The following is an 18,884-nucleotide window of genomic DNA, read 5'->3' as shown; positions in this document are numbered from 1 at the left end:
TTTGCCTTTAAAAGTCCTTGTTGTCTTGTTGATGTTGCTGTCATGCTGCAGAGTGAGTTTAGGACCAGATAGATGCCTCCCTGATGGTTTTCTGATGGACAGAAAAGAATCTAAATATTGAAAGTTTCACAGTACTTAAAAGTGCATAGTACTTCATACATTTATGGTTTTTGATGTGAATATAACCTTCTGTAAATGTTTTTGGTCCAACCTGTGTAACCTGTAACAGAGTATAGTTTCACATTGCACTGTTGTACATAATTTTTGTATGCTGAGAAGCTAAATAAGAAACATGTTGAATTGGATTTTAAAATGTATTTTAGCGTTCAAGAAACAGTCACCCCTCCTTTACACAGCGAATCCACTGATACATTTCCACATCATTTATCATTATAAGAGAACAAATTTCCCTACCTGGTTAATAATATCCGAGTGCACAAGCAGTGAATAAATAGGAGCTCAATTGTTTTTCCCTTTTTTTTACATGCTGTTTGTAAATTGTTAGGTATTCATTGATTTGCTCATGTTGGACTGTTGCTGCCGTTTAGTGGCTCTGCAGTTAAATTTTTAAGAATTTGTCAGAAGTGGTGGACTAGATATGTAAACATGAAGAAAATGCTAATAAAAAAACGTTATTTAAGCTAAGCAAAGTGAAGCACTCCAGTGCACCGATAAACCCACTATGATTTTTTTTTTAGGGAAAAGTCAAATATAAGATTTAATGTAGATGACATTGTTTTATTATTTACAACATCTTTTAGAACAGTTGTTTTGATTCTCATCAGCAAGACATACAGTGTCTTAGGAGTCACCAGAATTTCTAGACAGATAAAAGGTAATTTACACAGTTAGCAGTCTGGCAAATGCAAAAGTCCACTGCACATTCCTAGCAGGTAGAGTATCTTAATGTGAAATAAAGCGTGGATTAAAATGTCGCCCTTCTACAGCTTTAATAGTTATGTTGATTAAGGTTAGTTATTGCCAACTGCATTAAAGTTATTGGTTCTCTAATTAAGAATACCTGTAGCACTCTGTTGGTATTTACATTACAACATTATAACAGGCTCAGGGCTCTCTTCCTCTGCATTTGGTACCAGCTCATTGGTGGCCACCAGATCACACTGGAACTGCTCATTGCTGGAGACGTTGTGTGCATTGTCAAAGTTAGTTGACTTTTCAGAGATGGGTAGGCGGTGGCCAGACTTCTTGAGGATAAAGAGGATGATGAATATCCCCACGCCAACTGTACTGATAACCAGAACAGTTGTCAAAATTATGTGGCCATGGGTTTGAAGATCCACCGTTGGACTTACTGTACAGATTCAACACAGAAATGATTTTCAATCGTAACAACTAAATCATAATTATGAGTCAAATAATAATGATGAAGAGATGGAACTTACCTGTTGTCGATGGTGTGTCTTGTAATACTAGAAAAACAAACATTACATAAACTTTTATAAAGGACTAAAGTGCTTTTCTTTATTATTTCATTGACAGCATAGTCTATATTATTTTGATTTAATTTGTTAGTTTTAGTACAGAATGAGTTACCAGTCATTGTAAAACTATTACTTTAATTGAAACTTAGATATAAATCCTAATAAGTGACGGTCTCACCTTTGGTTATTTTGCAAATGTATCCTCTGTTTGGCCACTGTCTGCTTGTTCTCCACCCCCCATTTGACGATTCAATCGTTGCATAAATGCCTTTACCAGGTTGACTTACATCCCAGTTAGTGTAGTCCATTACTGTTTTGTCCAACCACTTCCATAAGTCTGGGGACAAAGAAAATTCAGTATTTTTTTTTTTTTTTTTCTCTGTACAGTTTTTTTTTAATTTTTTTTTTTTTTTAATTTTTTTTTTTTTTTTTTTGTCCCAGATGAAGCATTTCTTTAGTTTGATACTCAACATCATTTCTTTCAGTGTGGTGTGAAATGAAACAAGATTTAGCAAGACTGTAGATTTCCAAATGTGCTTTCATAATCTATAATGTAACATTTAATATATTGTTTATACTGTGGGGAAAGAAAAAAAAAAACCTATAAAAAAAGATTAAACGATTGATCTGAAAAAGAGAGGGAATTTTGTGAAATGTAATCTCAGAGCCACATTAATTAATTACTGAAAACACAACGTTGACATATTACCACCTTTTTATAAAGTTGTTTTGGGCAAATATATAAGCATACACATACAGAGCAACATTAGCATTTGTTAATGTGTTCAGTCTTCAGTATTCTGGTTTGAATCTCAACCAAACTGAAAATCAAAGGAAGAGGAAAGATGCTAAAACAACTCTCTGAAACCTGAAGGCAATTGTAAGAGCTGGGTGGTGAGTCCTCACTTGGTTTGTCATTAAAGGCAATGCCTTTCATATTATACAAAGTCTCTCAATCCATATTTAACATAAAGATATTGACTGGTACAGCTAATATATTCATTTACATTTGTTGTTGACCAAATGTAGTTTCTATGCCAGTTTCAGTTCTCCATTCAGCACGAATGAATGATCAACATACAATAATTTTATAACCTCTTTGTTTCAGAGCTTCTGATTTACAAAGATTATTTTCTTTTCATGTTCATTGTGGCTTAATGTTTCTCCACTGACAATGTGACAGTACCTTTGTGAGTTTTATACAAGCCGATCCAGAAAGCGGATTCGCCGTCTTTATATATATTCACATTGTTTTGAATAAATTGTTGCTCAGAGGGGTCTTCAATGCTGGTAAGAGTTGCACCTTCACAAACAAACAAGCCAACAAACAAAAAAACAGTAGGTCCTTGGTTAAAGCAAAACACAACTGAGTGATTGAAAATATCTATTAGACAATCCATGGAAAATCCTTACCATATTTCACACATTTAGCAGATGCATCTGGCCAGTCAGTGCTTCCTGTATGAAAGAGGTAACAGTGACCCTTAAATGGTAGCCAAGTGGACTTGTGGCGTCCGTATCTAGTTGTTTCTGGGTCCTCGGGGCAAAATCCTGGGAAATCACTTGACTCTGTTGGTGGTATGTCTGTGAATGGTAGAGACGGTGATGACACTGAGGTTATCTAATTACAGTACATACTTTCAAATCCAGTGCACTGAAGTAAGCACCTATTTGACACTGTTTTAGAAAAAGTAAAGTTTGTCACATTTAAAACAATATACAATGATGACAGCTTATAATCAATTAAGTTCATCTAATTAATAATTAATTTGTATCAATATTGAAACAGTGGTCCAGATGTTAATATTGGCATGAGCCCTACCTGTAGTCTTCATACAAATACTTGTCATTTTCTTATTGCAGTTGGCGGTCTTCCATCTTCCATCCACATCCACATATACACAATCTTGGTTCACACTTGGTTCCCCTGTATCCCAATTGGATAAGGTCATATGCCAGCCATCAACATATGTGAAATATCTGCCAGTCTGGAGAGCAAAGATTGATCAACCTGCATTCAGCATCACTTATCAAACAGATTTTTAAATTTTTTTTTATACAGACATCTGTAATTATTGGGAACTTTATTTTAAAATGAATATACTCTCTTATCTTTTCCTACATTTAGATGGCTTTCAACACTGTCAAAGTATGTGAAATGTTTTCTTTTGTAAAATTGGCTCTTGTGGATCTAAATCATCTATATATGTAAGCATACTAATGTTGCTCTATTAGGATTTCATGATACATGTCATGCGCAATAGCATAAAAAAACATTTGGCATCATAAAAGTTATAAATAATATAAATCAGGGGTGTTGGAAAGTGAGCCTCCCCTAAGAGAAAAAGATAGCTTTTTTTTTTTCCCAAAGTCAATGAGAAATTGTGCTGAATAATCGTGATGTCAATATTGATCATTTTTGCCATAATCGAGTAGACCTAGTGTCAATCACAGTCAAGAGACACTGCTGTTCTGGATGAACCCCCTCAAACTCTCAACCGGTGTTCAGATGGGTCCGATTACACTCCGTTTGGTGATTAAAAACGACACCTCCCTATATGGTTGGGGAGCAGTATGCGATGGTCAACAGGCGTTTGGGAGAACACAAGACCCAAGACATCAATGCTTTATAGCTGGAGAAAATATGGCTGGCTCTGCAGCATTTCGCGAATCATAGAGGGGCGACACGTTCTGATACGGTCTGAAAACACTGCAACGATTGCTTATATCAATTGCCAGGGCGGTGCACCAGGTAGCATCACCAATTTTTCTGCCTGTTCACAGTTGACTGCTGGGTACCCGTGCCTTTTTTTTTTTTTTTTTTTTTTTTTTTTTTTTTTTTTTTTTTTGTTGTTGTCGTCCCAGACAGCTGGCAAAGGCCTATCTAAAGAGCATTTGTCAAACTGGAAAGTGGAGGCTATCACCTTGCAAGCTTAACATCGGTTCCGCTTGTGTTTCCAGTCAGACACGGACTTCCCATATTTTTTCTTTTACAGTTTAAAAAAAAAAAAGATATATATATATATATATATATATATATATATATATATATATATATATATATGACACCTGTTCAGGAGCTTAATTATGGGTGCTAGAGGACGTTTCTGATGGTTTTATACTGTAAGACAGATGCAGTGATGTAAGCCCGAGGGGCCCAATCAGTCTGTCATGGCCAAGTGTAGAGACTTGGTTAAGTGGAAAGGGCTAAGGGCTTTATTCAGTGATGTTGTCTGGAGACGGCACAAGGCATCAGGCATCATACGAACTCTTATTCTCATTCGTAAAACCAGGGTTGTAGCATAGCATTTTGAATTTTTTTTTTTTATCTGACCGATAGCCAACGATTCTTAACTGACCATTTAGAGCGCTGTAAGGAAGACCTCCTCCTCCGCTCTTGGCTATTTAATGATCATAAACAGCCAACAGGTGAACACAACAGGAAATTCATTGAACAGGGGACATGCTGCTCAGTGGTCATTATGACAATATGGTATGTGCCCTAACCACTCAGCCTGGATGCTCCTGTTATCAACATTTTTACTTGAACATTTATTAAGAAACATCAAGTTACAAGCAGAGGTTAGTCGTGTTATTTTGCTGTGTGCTGTTTGAGACACTTTGTGCCTTGTACCTGCGTTTTTTTCAGTCCAATCCACAGAGGAGAGTTCAGATTCAAAGCCATCAGCTCAATATAGACCTCTGACCACCCATTTCGTAGGCTAGCCAGGTTGGCATCATCACTTTGACAGCGCTTCTGGGCTGCATCCCAGTTCAATGGTTGAGTAACAACCTTGATAGAGTCATTAAATACTTTGACATATTCAATAGGGACTGTTGGTTCAGGAGAGTCTGGTAGAGATGGATCTGTTTGGGGTGATAAATTTGACAAATTTAGTTTTTCCATTCATCTTTGTGTCAGGGGCTCCATTACATAGATGCTTAAAAGTTACTTTTCTTTTCCCTTTTCCTGAAAAGAATGAAATTACTCACTCACCCAATTATAAAACCATTGTATTCGAATAGGCACATGTTTGAAATACAATGTAAGGCATCTTAAATTTTTAATGAAATCACAACATTGATCATTGGGAAATACTGATCAAATACGGTTGCACAACAGATCATCAGTTGCTTTAGTTTAATTAGAGGATTCAAAGGTGGAATCATCACTACATTGAAATATACTCAAAAGTGCACTGTGGCTAGTGCAAAATTTAGGCCTTTTTTTCAAAGCCTTCTTTTTAATTCCAAATAAATGCATAAATGTCACTAAATGTATCCCCAAACACATTGCATGGGATAGATCTACCCAAGCAATTGCAAAGTGGCTCCTGAATTTCAGAATTTACCTCATTATCACTTGTATTTTCATCACTGAAAATTATTAATTCTAAAATACACCAGCTGTTGTTTGTTTAGTCATGTATTTTAGTACAAGTTTTATCAGTTAAGGAAATAAAGAATATCTGATAAAAGTAAACATCTGAATTAGAGCTGCAACGATCAGTTGATTAAATAATCAATGTCAAATATTTGCTATTTCTAACTGCTTAAACATGAAGATTTTATGTTATTTTTGTAGCTCATGATATCAAACTGAATACATCTTAAAACAAGACATGTCTTCATTATTTCTTGATTTAATTGAATAAGTGAGTAGCAGATGACAAATGCCTTGGAAATTGCTACATGTAACTAATACCAGTGGACAATACTGTGCCATTTCTTGTCTACTAAAATCACTCTAGGCCACAGGAATTGTATTAAAGAGAAAGGCCAGAGAATAGGCTCACCAAGATTTCGAAGACAGACATATCCATTGGTGTCATTGCAGGACATTGCTATCCATCTCCCTGTGCCAATGTTAGGATCCGTGGTCATCACAGCACAGTCCTTTTCCTGAAGCACAGAGGGAGAATAGTGATGTTAAGGGCAAACTATTGTAAGAATTGGGTCCATCATGGAGCAGTCATGAAAACTGCTGATAAATGCAATCATGCAGAAGGATCTCCTAAACTCTATTGTTCCTATGCGAGTAGTGTGAATCTTTGGCATCCGTGTCAAGACAGCAATCATATTTGGTTAAGAGGAGGCCCTAATGGTAATATATGATCATATAAATCACCATCCACTGAACAATGACTAGTTTTCCATGTTAACTTGAACTAAGCCAGGTTTTTTTTTTTTTTTTTTTTACCCTTTTAAAGGTTGTGTATGGCAGAGGCAAAAGCCCAGCTCATCATGAAAGTTTATTGTATTTTTGCTGTAGTCAAGACAAATGAAATGGTTTTACACATTAAAATTAAATGATCAAAGTAGTTCAACTCATCATGATAAAAGCACTTTCTCTAATAGCAATGCCTCTGCAATGTAAAACCAATATGTCTCAGTTGTTTCTGACCTAAATTGTTATGCTTCAAGTAAAGTAAAGCTTAAACATGTTACCTTATAAGAATCCTGTCTAAATCTCAGAGAACGGCTCTGTAACAGTGGAGAAACAAAGTGTCCCATTTTCATAAAAAGCACACAAACCTTGTTGCACTTGTAAAGAAAGTTTTAATCCCTGTAGCAAAACAGGTTTTAGTAGTGCACCACATAACTCATGTATTTCAAATTTTAGTGCAACAATCACATTATCCACTTACTACAGTCCCCCAGTTGCTGTATCGCTGCTTTGGTCGCCCATCTGTCCAGTAAAACGCAAAACCACGTTGCCTATGAAAACCAATCCATAGGTCTGTAGTAGCCGTGGCCATTTGAGTTGACAAAAACACTGAAAATGTAACACAAATGTAACAATTTTCAATTAGACATTGACAGTTTGTATTTTGAGCATAATAGAAAACTATTTAAATGCAGTGGCACGAGGTGCAGAATATACCATACATGTACAGTTTATGGTTAGTCTGATGTTACCTGTAGTCTTTGTGGTATGTTTAAGTACAACATTTACTAGAAGACAGAAAATAATGTGAGGCTATGCACATCTTGATCATTTTCATTGAGGTTTTTATTTTTTATTTTTGTGTGTGTCAGGGCCACACCTCTTTGACATGTACATAACTTAGCTCAGCATTTCATACCTTTCTACTCTGAGAACAAACGTTTCCACTGCTCACTTAGCCAAGAAAACAATCATATGTCAATATTAACCTCTGCACACTGGGTTTTGCACGCTCTTTCACTATAAATAGCGTGTGCTCTGAGCTCCATTTTATTCTAAAAATGCTTTTGGTTGGATAAGCCCTGAACGCCAAAAGGTCTATGATGGAAAAGTTTCAAAATCTACTTAATATAAATGTTATACTTGTGGACTTACATTTTGGATAAAGGACAATATTGAAGAAGCCAGCAAAAATTCTTGGTTAACCCAAACAACGTTTTTAACTCTTTTAATAATGAGGCCCATTGTTTCTGGCTAACACCGACAAGAAATGTATAGTTTTATGAAATATTTCATAAAACTATACATTTCTGGTGTATAAAATTATATATATATATTTCAATGGAATATAGAAATGGTAGCTTTCTGGAAAAATCATAAAACAAACCTTGCTCATGTCTAGAGAGAATTGAGGCTAGATTTCCTCCCATTGCTTTACATTGTGTCCTTGCTCCTTCCCATGTCTCCCTCTGGCTATTAATGATGTTGTAACACTATAGGTGAAAAATCGACAGCTTTGTGTTATATTTCAAATGAGCAGTAGATTATTTTTTCACCCATGAATAGATGGATGCTTAAAAGGCAGTGTTGTCAGATTGAAGGCCCATTTCATTACAGGTACATTACAGGTGATATTCCCTTGAATCCCTTGAAACAACTATTATAAGAGATAATAAAAGTTGCCTCTGACCTTTGACTTAAATCTTTTCCAGTTTTGTGGACAGCCACCTCTTGGAGGAACTGTTGGTGCTACAGTGGCATTGGCAGGTGGTGAGCCACTGCGTTTACAAATGGATCTGTGCTCATACCCACAATTATTATCATGCCAAAATCCTGTGAGCCAATCCAAAATATGAAATTAATTTCAGGGAAAAAATTTGCATTTTTACATCTGATCTCAGATGAATTCATATGAAAGTATGCCAGTGAAGATTAATCAATTTTGGGTTACTCACCCATAGAGCTAGTGATGATAGCACAATTCTCATCATTGTTCTGGAAATCAGGTTGCTTTTCATCCCACCTTTGAAACTCCACTGGAGAACCATCCATCCACCTTAGAACACAAGAAAATCAATTCAAATTTTAAGACGCATTACTTTAACATTTTAATTTCGATCTCTTTTTTTAATGTTATACATGGTTACACAACAAAATGTGAGTTCTGCCCTTGAATCCAGGCCACCAAATCTTATAATTTTATAAACAAAGAAATAATTGAGCAGCTTCATAATTAAAGATGCACCAAACAATATTTTATATTAACAATTCTTGTAAATGAATAATTTGAAGAGGTATTTTGGAATGGCAAACTCACAGAAATACTACCAAACTCATCCCCCTTAGCTTGACAGAGCCTTTTGTCTATTATGGATTACTGTTTTGGTTTTCTGGCCTGCAGACTCGGCTCTTATCAACCTCCGTAATAGTGTTGGCTGGCAGCTGTTTTTGTTGAAAAGTTCTAAAGAACTGATTTTACACTACCTGCCCAGCACTCATGACCAGACACACACAGTTAGAAACTAGCTAGTGAAGATAGTGGTACATCTAGTTCGTCTTACAGAGCCGATCAAATATGGCTGCAAAACCGCCAAACAGAAAGTGAGTTCAGAACTGCACAATTCTTTTATGTATGAAAACTTAACTTTGCACATGGAATCTGAACCCCATCAGGAGGAAGAAATCTTATTCCCTTTGACTTCAGTGCAATAATAAAAATTGCAGTTATAAAAATTGCCTTTGAACTGTTTATACTGTTTCCTTAAAATCAAAATTCTTGTGTCTGATTATATCATAGAAGTTTGACACATGACAACTTGTCAGGTAAACGTAATTGATGTAAGCGCTATTTTGGATTTTATGAAAACCTGTAAATTAAACTGTAATCTTCACTAAAATTGGTGCAGATCTTCAGACTGAACCTCAAAAAAGTTATCACAGACTTTTTTTGAAAGATTTTCCATCATTCAATCCAACTTCTTTTCTTGACTTTATTTTATATTTTGTATTTAGGCCTAGTCCATTACTCATTACTTAATTCATACTCACGTGAACGTTCCATCAAGATCTACATTCAGGCCAATCCAGTAAGGCCAATAAGAATTGGATATCCACATATACAGACAGAGGCATATAATAAAACCAGCAGAACTTAAATTTCAGTATGTTCTGCTCTTAAATGCCGTTGTTAATGAGTAATGTGGTATAAATGTCACTGCTTACCTGTTTCCATAAAAAGACACTTTCAGCTTCACTGTTTATAGTCACCAAGTCAGCATGCTTCTGTCGGCAGAAGTGACGAGCGTCTTCCATGGCCATCAACTTGCTGTTAAGATAATACTGATTTCCTTTCCATTCTAACCACCCATCCAACGACCTATTGTAGTCTGAAAACATTTTAAAATTATGCAATATGTCACTAGTATATGTGTAGGTTCAAGTTTCCAGATGCTTCCCATGCAAGCAGCATGGCTGTTTGGATAGCAATGTTGGTTGGTCACTCTGTTGGTCCATCATGTTGCTTTAGACAGAAATGTGTCATGAACATGGATTACAGATCATTTTACAGATATTCATGTTCCCCAGAGGTTGAATCCTACTGACTTTGTGGGTTACCATGAGTTTAGCATTGAGTTAGGTGATACCACAACTTTTCATCTAGTGCCATCAAACTAAGATGGTGATCATGGTAAACATTATACCTGCTCAACATCAACATGTTAGCATTGTAAACTTGGGCATGTTAGCATACTAACATTAGTATTTAATTTAAGTACAGTCTTACAGAATCGCAGTATTTTTGTTTGAAGTCTGAAGTTTTAATGTAAAGGTGTGTAGCTAGTGTGGCACACTAAATATTAAACAAGGATCAATCTGCAGCAGCAGCTTCAGAGAATAACAGATGGCCAACAAGTGCGAGCTGCTGTCATTTATCTTTGTGGCTGACCTCCATTCATTTTTAGTGCGTCTACATATTGTCAATTAGAAATTCATTTTCAATCAGAACAGAAATGTAAAGTTAGCAAGAAAACAAGGTTTGGCTTAAAAGTACATTTCCAATGTATACTCTGTGTTTTTTTAGGGAAATGGCCCACTTACCAGGAGTGACAGGGTCTGGAGGTGGCTTTGGAATCACTCCTGTAAGAACGGAAGAATATTATAATCTGAACACTGAATAGAGCACCAGAGTGGTAGTAGTTAGCTTCAAGCTGAGGCTGCATACACCTTAATAAATGTGAGGATTGACATTATTGGAAAGTCAGGCTTGATCAATTAACCTTCAGCAAATGCTACAAAGAGTTTCATAATCTTCAAAAACCTGATAACCAAACAAGGCAGAAAAAAAAATGCATTAGTATTTTTTTCATCATTATTATCAATATTATTATTTAACCTGCAAGGATCTGGCACAGCCATCCACGGTACGTCTCACAGTGCACATCATTCCAAGATTCACCGATCCTCCGCCAATACAGTTGATATTCAACACAAAATTCTACATTATTTTTATTGTTTGGCGCATCATACCTCCAGTGTTGGAACTGCAGCTGCAACAACAACAAACATAAAATAATGATGAGTGATTTAGAACTACATAGTCTATTTAATTGAGTCTCGTAAACTATAAACTATAAATAACAACTGAAATAAAAAGCTATTAACTCACTGGGGATCCATCGCTCCATACAAAACTGGTGACTGGGTCAGGGGCACTAAGTCCAATCCAGACTTCTCCATCGCTATGATGGACAACCATATTTTAATGATTTAAGCATACAACCTTTTTGTAAAAAGTTTCCTGTAGAGGTGATGTCCCAGAACTCTGTTAGACAATATTCAACCTTTTATCATCTACGGCAACCACTTTTTTTTTTTTTTTTTTTTTTTTTTCTTTTTAATCGTGCAATTTGCTGTACCGATCATCCAGCATATCAAGCTCAACAGCGCTGTGGATGCTGAGCAGGTCTCCTCCAATGGTCATGCAGTAATCTCTGGCCTCATACCAGGTTCTCTTTTTGAAAGATGGCTCTGTAAACAACTTCACAAAGAGGTTCAACATGTCACTTCACACCAAGTTCTGATGCACTCTTGATATGTGTACCTGGTTGGAGTAATTTCAGTGCTTTGTTTTATAACAATGTACAAGCATTTCTATATATCTGAACCATGGTACTTAAAGTGTGTAATTTAGATATCCTACTTACACCATAGATTTCAACTGTAGAATCAAAGATCTTTTTAGATTTTGCTAAGTTGCATTCATTTGTGTATGAGTGAGGAACAACTGACCTAGCTGAAACTGTTATAATTCCTTAATTAAAGAGACCATATTAATGGGTGTTAATATATCTATCAAGTATTCAAATCAGGCTACTTAGACCCTGCAATGGAATTGGTTGGAGCAGAGGGGAGGAGTCTCCAGTTCCAGTTTTAATTTTTAGTTTAGAAATTGAGTTGTGCATCTCCCGTTAAGGTATAATCTTCTTTTGGTGATATATTTTTTTATTTAAGTGGCATCTGTTTTGCCCTGTTCCCCTCTTTAGTTATCCTCTCACCTTGTTTGTACTTTTAACTTATTTACCCTCTTGACTACACAATGAGTTTATATTACCAATGCCACCTGGTTTTATGTTGCTTCCCTTTTCCGCGAGTATGAGTTCACATGACACCCATTAATATGATTCAAGTTAAGAAAATAGAAGAAATGCAATAACATAAGTCAGGTCAAAATACTGAAAAAAAATGACTTTGATGGAAATTTGTCCTGACGAAAGCAAAAGTTTTGTCCCATGTCCTACTTTTCTTTCAGTGTAGCTGCACTATGAAGTTACATTGCTTAGCATAGCAACGATTACATCAAGCAGTAAGCCTCACTGTGTGTAGCATATTTTAGTATTGTATAAAGATAGATGAACTTATCCTTTAAGCTGAGGTGGATTTTCTTTTTTTTCTAATGGTTGTACCTTAAAGCAGTAGTTTCTTAATACCACTGGACTCCAGCCGTCTGCACACTTTGGAGGGTTAAGAGTGGATGGGGTGGGGGTTAAAACTGCCCCCTCTGCCAGGTGTTTGCAAATGTATTTTTCCTTATTGCCACAAGGCAGCACATCCCAGAGGCCAGAAAAAATCCCAGTTTTTATGGCAACACAGCCCTGTCGGTGACCTTGCGTTGTCAAGGGAGAAATTGTGAAATGTCAGTTGTGAAACCACTTTCTACCACATTTTACAGGAGATAAAAAATAATATTTCCCCATACCTGGCATTTCTGCATTCCAGTGAGTAAACCTCACTATATCTGTGTTGGTCCACACAAATTCTTCAGTGTTTTTCTGGTTAGAGAGTCCTAGCCAGAAGTACTTCTCTGGTCTCATCCCCACCAAGCTGACTAGGAATGCATTGTCCACCCTGTAAATACGAGAGTAGAGCATAATCATAAATATTAAAGGCTTACTTAATTTTTTCTTTTGTTAAAATTCAGTTTTTAAATCTCAGTTGTATGTTAATGAAAATGAACATTCTTACCCATTTGAAACATCAGCTAAGTAAGAATCTGAACTCTTGCAGTCATCTTTAGCTTCATCAAAAGTTTTGGTCTCTTTCCCTATGAAGTAGCAGTATGAGCCATGTTTCCTCCACCCCTGGATTGTTGGGCAAAAAAAAAAAAAATGAAATGACCATTATATAAATTATCATACTCTACTGCGATTTCTAAAATAGAAAAAATCTAGAAAGTTTAGTGTAGTACAGTGTATCTGACAACTAACAGACTGAAAGCAACACACTCCATCAGTTTTAACCATGTCTCATTTTTCAATTACTTTTCAAACCTATGCTATATCAGAAAAAATGAAAGACTCCATCACTATAATTGCAGACATAGATATTCTATAGCTTTAAAATATAGTTTTAAACTAAAAACAGGCAAAACATAGCAACCAGGTCACATCGCTGTCTCTGTTTCGCTTTTCTGCACTCTGGGGAGGAGGGGTAACTTTGAAGGTATAGAGACAACCAAAAAGCTGAGCTTAAAAAAGGTTAAAAAGTTCTGATGAGTTTATAGTGGTTATAGTTGGATGTGGTCGTATTAACCTCTTTTTTTTTTTTTATTTGTGTATTTTTTTAAAACTAACAAGAATAAATAAAGAACGCACAGTTTTACACCCTACGTCCTGCTCCACTTCATCTCCAGTTGGTTTTGAAGCACTCCTCTTCATACAAATGAAACTGTGTCTTTCATCACACACACGATCAACCCAGTTCCCCTTCTGCAACAAAGAACCATAAAGTATTGATGTTTGAGGAGAGTGGATGTACTGGCAGGAAGATGTCAAACAAAAAGTCAGTGTAAATGTAATATCATACTATTGATACAGACATCTGCAGTACACAATATATTGTATATTCAATTTAACACATGTACATCTAAATAAATTGTTAGTGTTGGTTTATTGGACAAATGAAAGAACATTATTTAATGTCACTTTCCCTCTGTGTGTGCATGTACATATGGATGATATGTGCCTCATACCAACACAGTGCTCCTTACCTCTCCTCTGATGAGAACGCAGTCTTTAATATCTGTGGAGACAGCTAGTTTCCCAAACTCCCAGCTGGTAAAGCTGACAGTAGAGTGGTCACTCCAGTCAAACAGCCCCTCTGTCTTCCTGTCATTCAGTCCAATCCAAAGCTCATCAGTGGATGCTGCAGACATGAACAAAAGAAAATTATCTTTCCATAAATTATGATCCACTAACTTAATATACTGAATGATATTGTTTTGTTTTTATTCATGTCTTCCTTGTGGGACTCTAAAATTTGCTTGTCCTGCATTTTCTGTCTTTATTAGATAACGATAGTGAAGAGATGACAGAAAATGAGGGAGAGGGCGATGCAACAAAGGCCTGTGACCAGACTTGAATCAGACGTTGGGGTTCATGGACAACATCTTAACCCAAAGAAATTCTTCCTTGAAGGTAAACCTTTGTTTCTTTGATATTATTGTCTTGACGTACCATATCCTAGTTGAGAGATGACAAAGCTTTGCTCCTCCACATTGCGGATGCTGACTAGGTCCCCTCCTTCAAGAACGCACTCTCTCTGAGCTTCAGACCATGTTTTCTGAGTGCGATTAAGGTGGAAGCAGTGACCATTGTAGGAAATCCAAGGGCTTGAACAAAATCCTGTCTCAACAGCTTATGATGAAAAGAACATATAATGACTGACAGATGATAATATATGAGGACTGACTGAATGATAATATAACTCAGTTTAATGCATTGGAAAAAATTAGGTTCGTTTAGCAGCCACAGGTTGAGTATTGCTAATAAATTCTATTTTAGACTAGAATAGAATATTTTTTCTTTACCTTGTTTAGGATTTTCCTCAGGCCCTTTTGTATAACATATGTATCCTACTTTCTTGGTGCAAGGTAAACTCTGCCAGGAGTACTGTACAGTAGGATCAACAATTGCACAATTGTGTCCCGGATAAGGAAGTGGATATCCTAAAACAAAGTGATGGTTATACTTGATATGCTGGTTTTGCGAAACAGCCTTATATAAGTTGTCGGATTTGCCGCAGTCTTTAAGTCCCGCACATTACTATCTATAAAACATCATATGGCTGTTTTTACACTCAGTTTTATGGCATAAACAAACAGGATATAACATGATGAGCCAGGCTTACCATTTCCCCCTATTTTCAGTTTTTATTCTAAGCTTACTGCCTGCATATAATTTAAGGACTTCATAACTTTCTATTAATGCACTTACTGGTACTGCTGTAACAAATATAGACATTTTTCTAGTATAGATATGAGCCTGTGGGAGAAAACTATTTTTAGCTCTGCTTAATGTATAGAAAAAACATATGTTTGTCAGAATATTAACACAAAGTATTGAAGTGGAGGAAAAACTTACCTGAGTCCCATTTCATATAACGGTAAGGTCTCCCATTGGACCATTTCCAACCATGTTCTGGATCCAGGATCAGCCCAGTCCAAAGCTTACTGCCCCCTCTCCCCAGTAGTACTGTTGGGGGCATTGTTGTTGTTGTTTTTAAGGTTCAATGTTCCTAGTTGGTTTTATTAATAGTATCCATTCACACGTTCAGATGGTATACAGTTATAGTATATTCCCTAAGGTGATTTCCCATCCAGTGTAGAGTCATTTTCTCCTTACCTGTCACATAATCCTGCTCGTAAGGATTGATGATACTAAGCAGGGAGGCACCCTGCTGTTTGCAGCTGGCCTCAGCCTGGGGCCAAGTCACAGTTGACTGGGTGTTGAATTGGTAAATTGCTCCTGTTGCTGGGTTTACATGCCAGTCTGCTTTGGCTGTTAAATTAATGTACAACACATGGGTGTTAATATTTGCTATGATGTGTAATACTTTCTCCCTGTAACCTAAAGTTGTGAATTTTGGCCTTGATTAAATGATGGAAATTTACTTAACTGTAAAACTAGTGGCAAGTCCTAAATCGTATAATTATTAGTTAAAAATAATTACAGCTCCTCAAACCTTCATCTTTCACCTGAAGTGTTTTAAGTTTTTACTGGCACTACTCACAGTTAGTTGGACAGTAGCCCCAGAGATTATTTGACTCATAGTTTGTTTCAATTGCACACCAAGGATGGTTTTCTGAGGAAGCTGTAGTGCAGTCTGAATACCACTGGTCTCGATACATAAAGGGAAACATGCAGAGCTTTCCCGCTGCATTTCCACTGATTGCATAGAGTTCTGAAAGCGAATAAGAAAAAAAACCATATGATAAAATACTTCAAAAGATGATATCTTTTCTCCATTCCAAATAAAGATTTATAAACAAATATGACCTTATATATCAAGTAAATGTGACTGCATGAATAGATATGAACAAGTTTATAAAGCTAACATGTAAATATCATTTTAGTTTTATTTTTTTATTTTCTTGATTTGTACATGAAATTCTATGACAGTGGTTATTATCCTAGTGTGGCGAATACAAGTCGGTCAAAACAACACTGTTGTATGCAGTACTGTACCTCTGTATGTCCTTGTGCAGGCACCACTGGACGTCCCTGAAATTGCGAGGTGGTTATTGGGTCCTATTGTTTTAGAGAGGACTGCTGTGTTATCTGCAGTGAGCTCAATGTAAAGCTCTTGGCCTTTGAGAGCGAGCACTGTTTCATTCTTGCATTCCCACTTCTGGAGTTCACTGTTTTCGTCACACTTGTAGAGGTTTATTTCACTCCCCACACTTTTCCCCTGGACTCCCAGGCACTTATTCCTCTGTTGAATCAGAAGTCGGTCACCAGTCGTCCAGCGTATGTCATTGCATTTGTTATTTGTTTGAACCAAACAAGAACCAGTGGCCTTGTTAGTTAGTTGAAATGGTGAATCTGTAGAGACACAAGAGAGACATTGTAGAGGACATCTGTTAACACAGTCTGTCCTTGGAGTTCGTTTTACTGTGTCTAAATACATTGTCTGCAAATTAAAAGTGCACAAAGTAAAAAAGCCTTATGCCAATATTGAAATGTACAAGGATTCATTAGGTAACACAGGTAACACAAAATATGTTACTCAATGACACATGTTAGAGAACAATCTCATATACAGAGTAGAGTGAACATTTGCTGAATCTCATAAAAAGCTGAAAATTAAAAGTTGGAATACTGTACCATCTGAAGCCAAACATTGGAGCATTTGGATGAGGAGCACAAAAGATGTACAAGTTAACCTCATTGTAAGAATTCCTCTGAAATGTCCTATGGCAGAACACTTAATCCCTGCATTTATCGCAAAGGATTTTAGAGCTGTGTGAGTGGTTCTCAAAAGTCAGTCTCAATAGTACTGACACATCATGTCTCATCCTGTCATCATGACTTTTCATTTGTCTTGTGTCAGACTTTCTTTTAAAAACCTTTTTTACTTAAGATGAACAAGGAAGGGGAAATAATTCAATTTTTTTGAAGAACCCAAATGCTGATATTTGCACACTTAGCTGTTTCATTTTAAAACAAACTGCATTCCTAGCTGTGTGGATGTGTGCCATTGCATAATAAAAAGACTGTGGAAAACAGGAAGCGTCACAATCATGCTCCATTAAGTAACTTCCTACACAGACACCAAACACATGAACCAGAGTGAAAGATTTCCGATGTTTGATGGTGGTAGATTATCTTTCTATTCTTTATTAACACCAATTAAGGTAACCACCAGTTATTCCACACTATAATCATCTACAGTAGTAGGAATGCCCTGATTTATTCAAAATATGTGATCAGTAGATCGGCACTAATGCTAGTCACAGATCACCTTAAAAACCGATCACCTGTGGTTGATTCTGAGATCAGCTGAGAGAAGCACTGTGTGCTATGTAATGTAGTCCCTCCTTCCACCTTGTTCAATGCACCGGTGTGCAACAGGCCACCAAAACAAAACAGCCATGTGGAACTTTTACAAAGTGTGTGAGACTGATATAGCATATGCCATCTGCAATGCATTCCAAAAATGATCGCATCAGCCGATCGCACTCAAAGACGATCAAATATGTGCAGCATAAAAACGTAATTGTGGCATCCCTATGCAGTAGTGTTCCTCGTTTTATTTCGTGTCTATGAATCCACAGTTCACGTGATTCACCACATGTAAAGACAGAAGAGAAGTAGATGTGATACATTGTGGTTAATTACAATGATTCTGGTGAAGCTTATGGTTGGCCATTTGAAATTCTTGTTAATCTTAACTTCTTTGAAGGTTAAAGTAAAGGTGAAAGTATTGTGCAATATTCACAACAAGGAAGCTCTCATAATGCTGACTTGTTTCTTTAAGCGAATGCTGCACCTTCTCAAAAAATTATGTCAGAATGTCCCCAATTTTCTCAACTTTTTCTTTTTCTAGTCGAGTCATTTTTGAACATCAGTTACTGCTTCGTGTATTTTGATGGAATGGCTTGTTTGATCATTTAATGTTATCACTGTAGAATACTTCCCAGCAGATATAGCTCAGTACAGTCCTTTCCAAGGAAAAGGCAGTCTTACAGTCAACAAGAAGGCAGCCGGACTAGGCAAACATACCGAGAGCCCTAAGGGCCCTGACAGGAAACCTTTGGATAGGATGCTTTGCCTCGTATCATCTTGTACCACATAATGTCTCCCTGCACCTGTATGGGTTTCCTCCATGTGCTCTGGATTACTCCCACAGTCAGCAGACATGCAGGGTAGATTACATGGCAACTCTAAATTGGGTGTAGGTGTCAGCAGTGTGGTGGAATACAGGGTTTACCTTGCCAA

At 36.7% G+C, this 18,884-nt stretch overlaps 1 protein-coding gene and 1 long non-coding RNA gene across 2 annotated transcripts in view; one reads left to right on the top strand and one right to left on the bottom strand.

The window, feature by feature from the left end:
• Nucleotides 1-18,884, top strand: part of LOC130179310 (uncharacterized) — a 29,570-nt gene that overhangs the window by 929 nt on the left and 9,757 nt on the right. Inside the window, exon 2 of the long non-coding RNA XR_008829275.1 lies at nt 14,456-14,582. This is a non-coding gene — a long non-coding RNA (uncharacterized LOC130179310). The remainder of the gene's footprint in view (nt 1-14,455; nt 14,583-18,884) is intronic.
• Nucleotides 334-17,526, bottom strand: LOC130179309 (macrophage mannose receptor 1-like). Its single transcript, XM_056392207.1, has 31 exons — nt 17,271-17,526; nt 16,632-16,988; nt 16,177-16,347; nt 15,789-15,944; nt 15,528-15,638; nt 14,975-15,112; nt 14,622-14,801; nt 14,156-14,310; nt 13,761-13,874; nt 13,132-13,247; nt 12,866-13,014; nt 12,573-12,772; nt 11,526-11,647; nt 11,276-11,348; nt 11,003-11,156; nt 10,708-10,746; nt 9,833-9,995; nt 9,658-9,720; nt 8,565-8,665; nt 8,300-8,442; nt 7,997-8,102; nt 7,091-7,218; nt 6,891-6,926; nt 6,239-6,344; nt 5,077-5,309; nt 3,265-3,430; nt 2,856-3,026; nt 2,629-2,745; nt 1,621-1,779; nt 1,404-1,430; nt 334-1,312 (listed from the first exon to the last, which is right to left on the bottom strand). Exons 1-31 carry the CDS (start codon nt 17,332-17,334, stop codon nt 1,047-1,049), a joined length of 4,284 nt encoding a protein of 1,427 aa, XP_056248182.1. The 5' UTR covers nt 17,335-17,526; the 3' UTR covers nt 334-1,046.

This window comes from Seriola aureovittata, chromosome 12 (genome assembly GCF_021018895.1).
Source record: "Seriola aureovittata isolate HTS-2021-v1 ecotype China chromosome 12, ASM2101889v1, whole genome shotgun sequence".
Taxonomy (NCBI): domain Eukaryota; kingdom Metazoa; phylum Chordata; class Actinopteri; order Carangiformes; family Carangidae; genus Seriola; species Seriola aureovittata.
The sequence above is the reverse complement of the archived record's forward strand: the minus strand, read 5'-3'. Positions and strand labels throughout refer to the sequence as shown.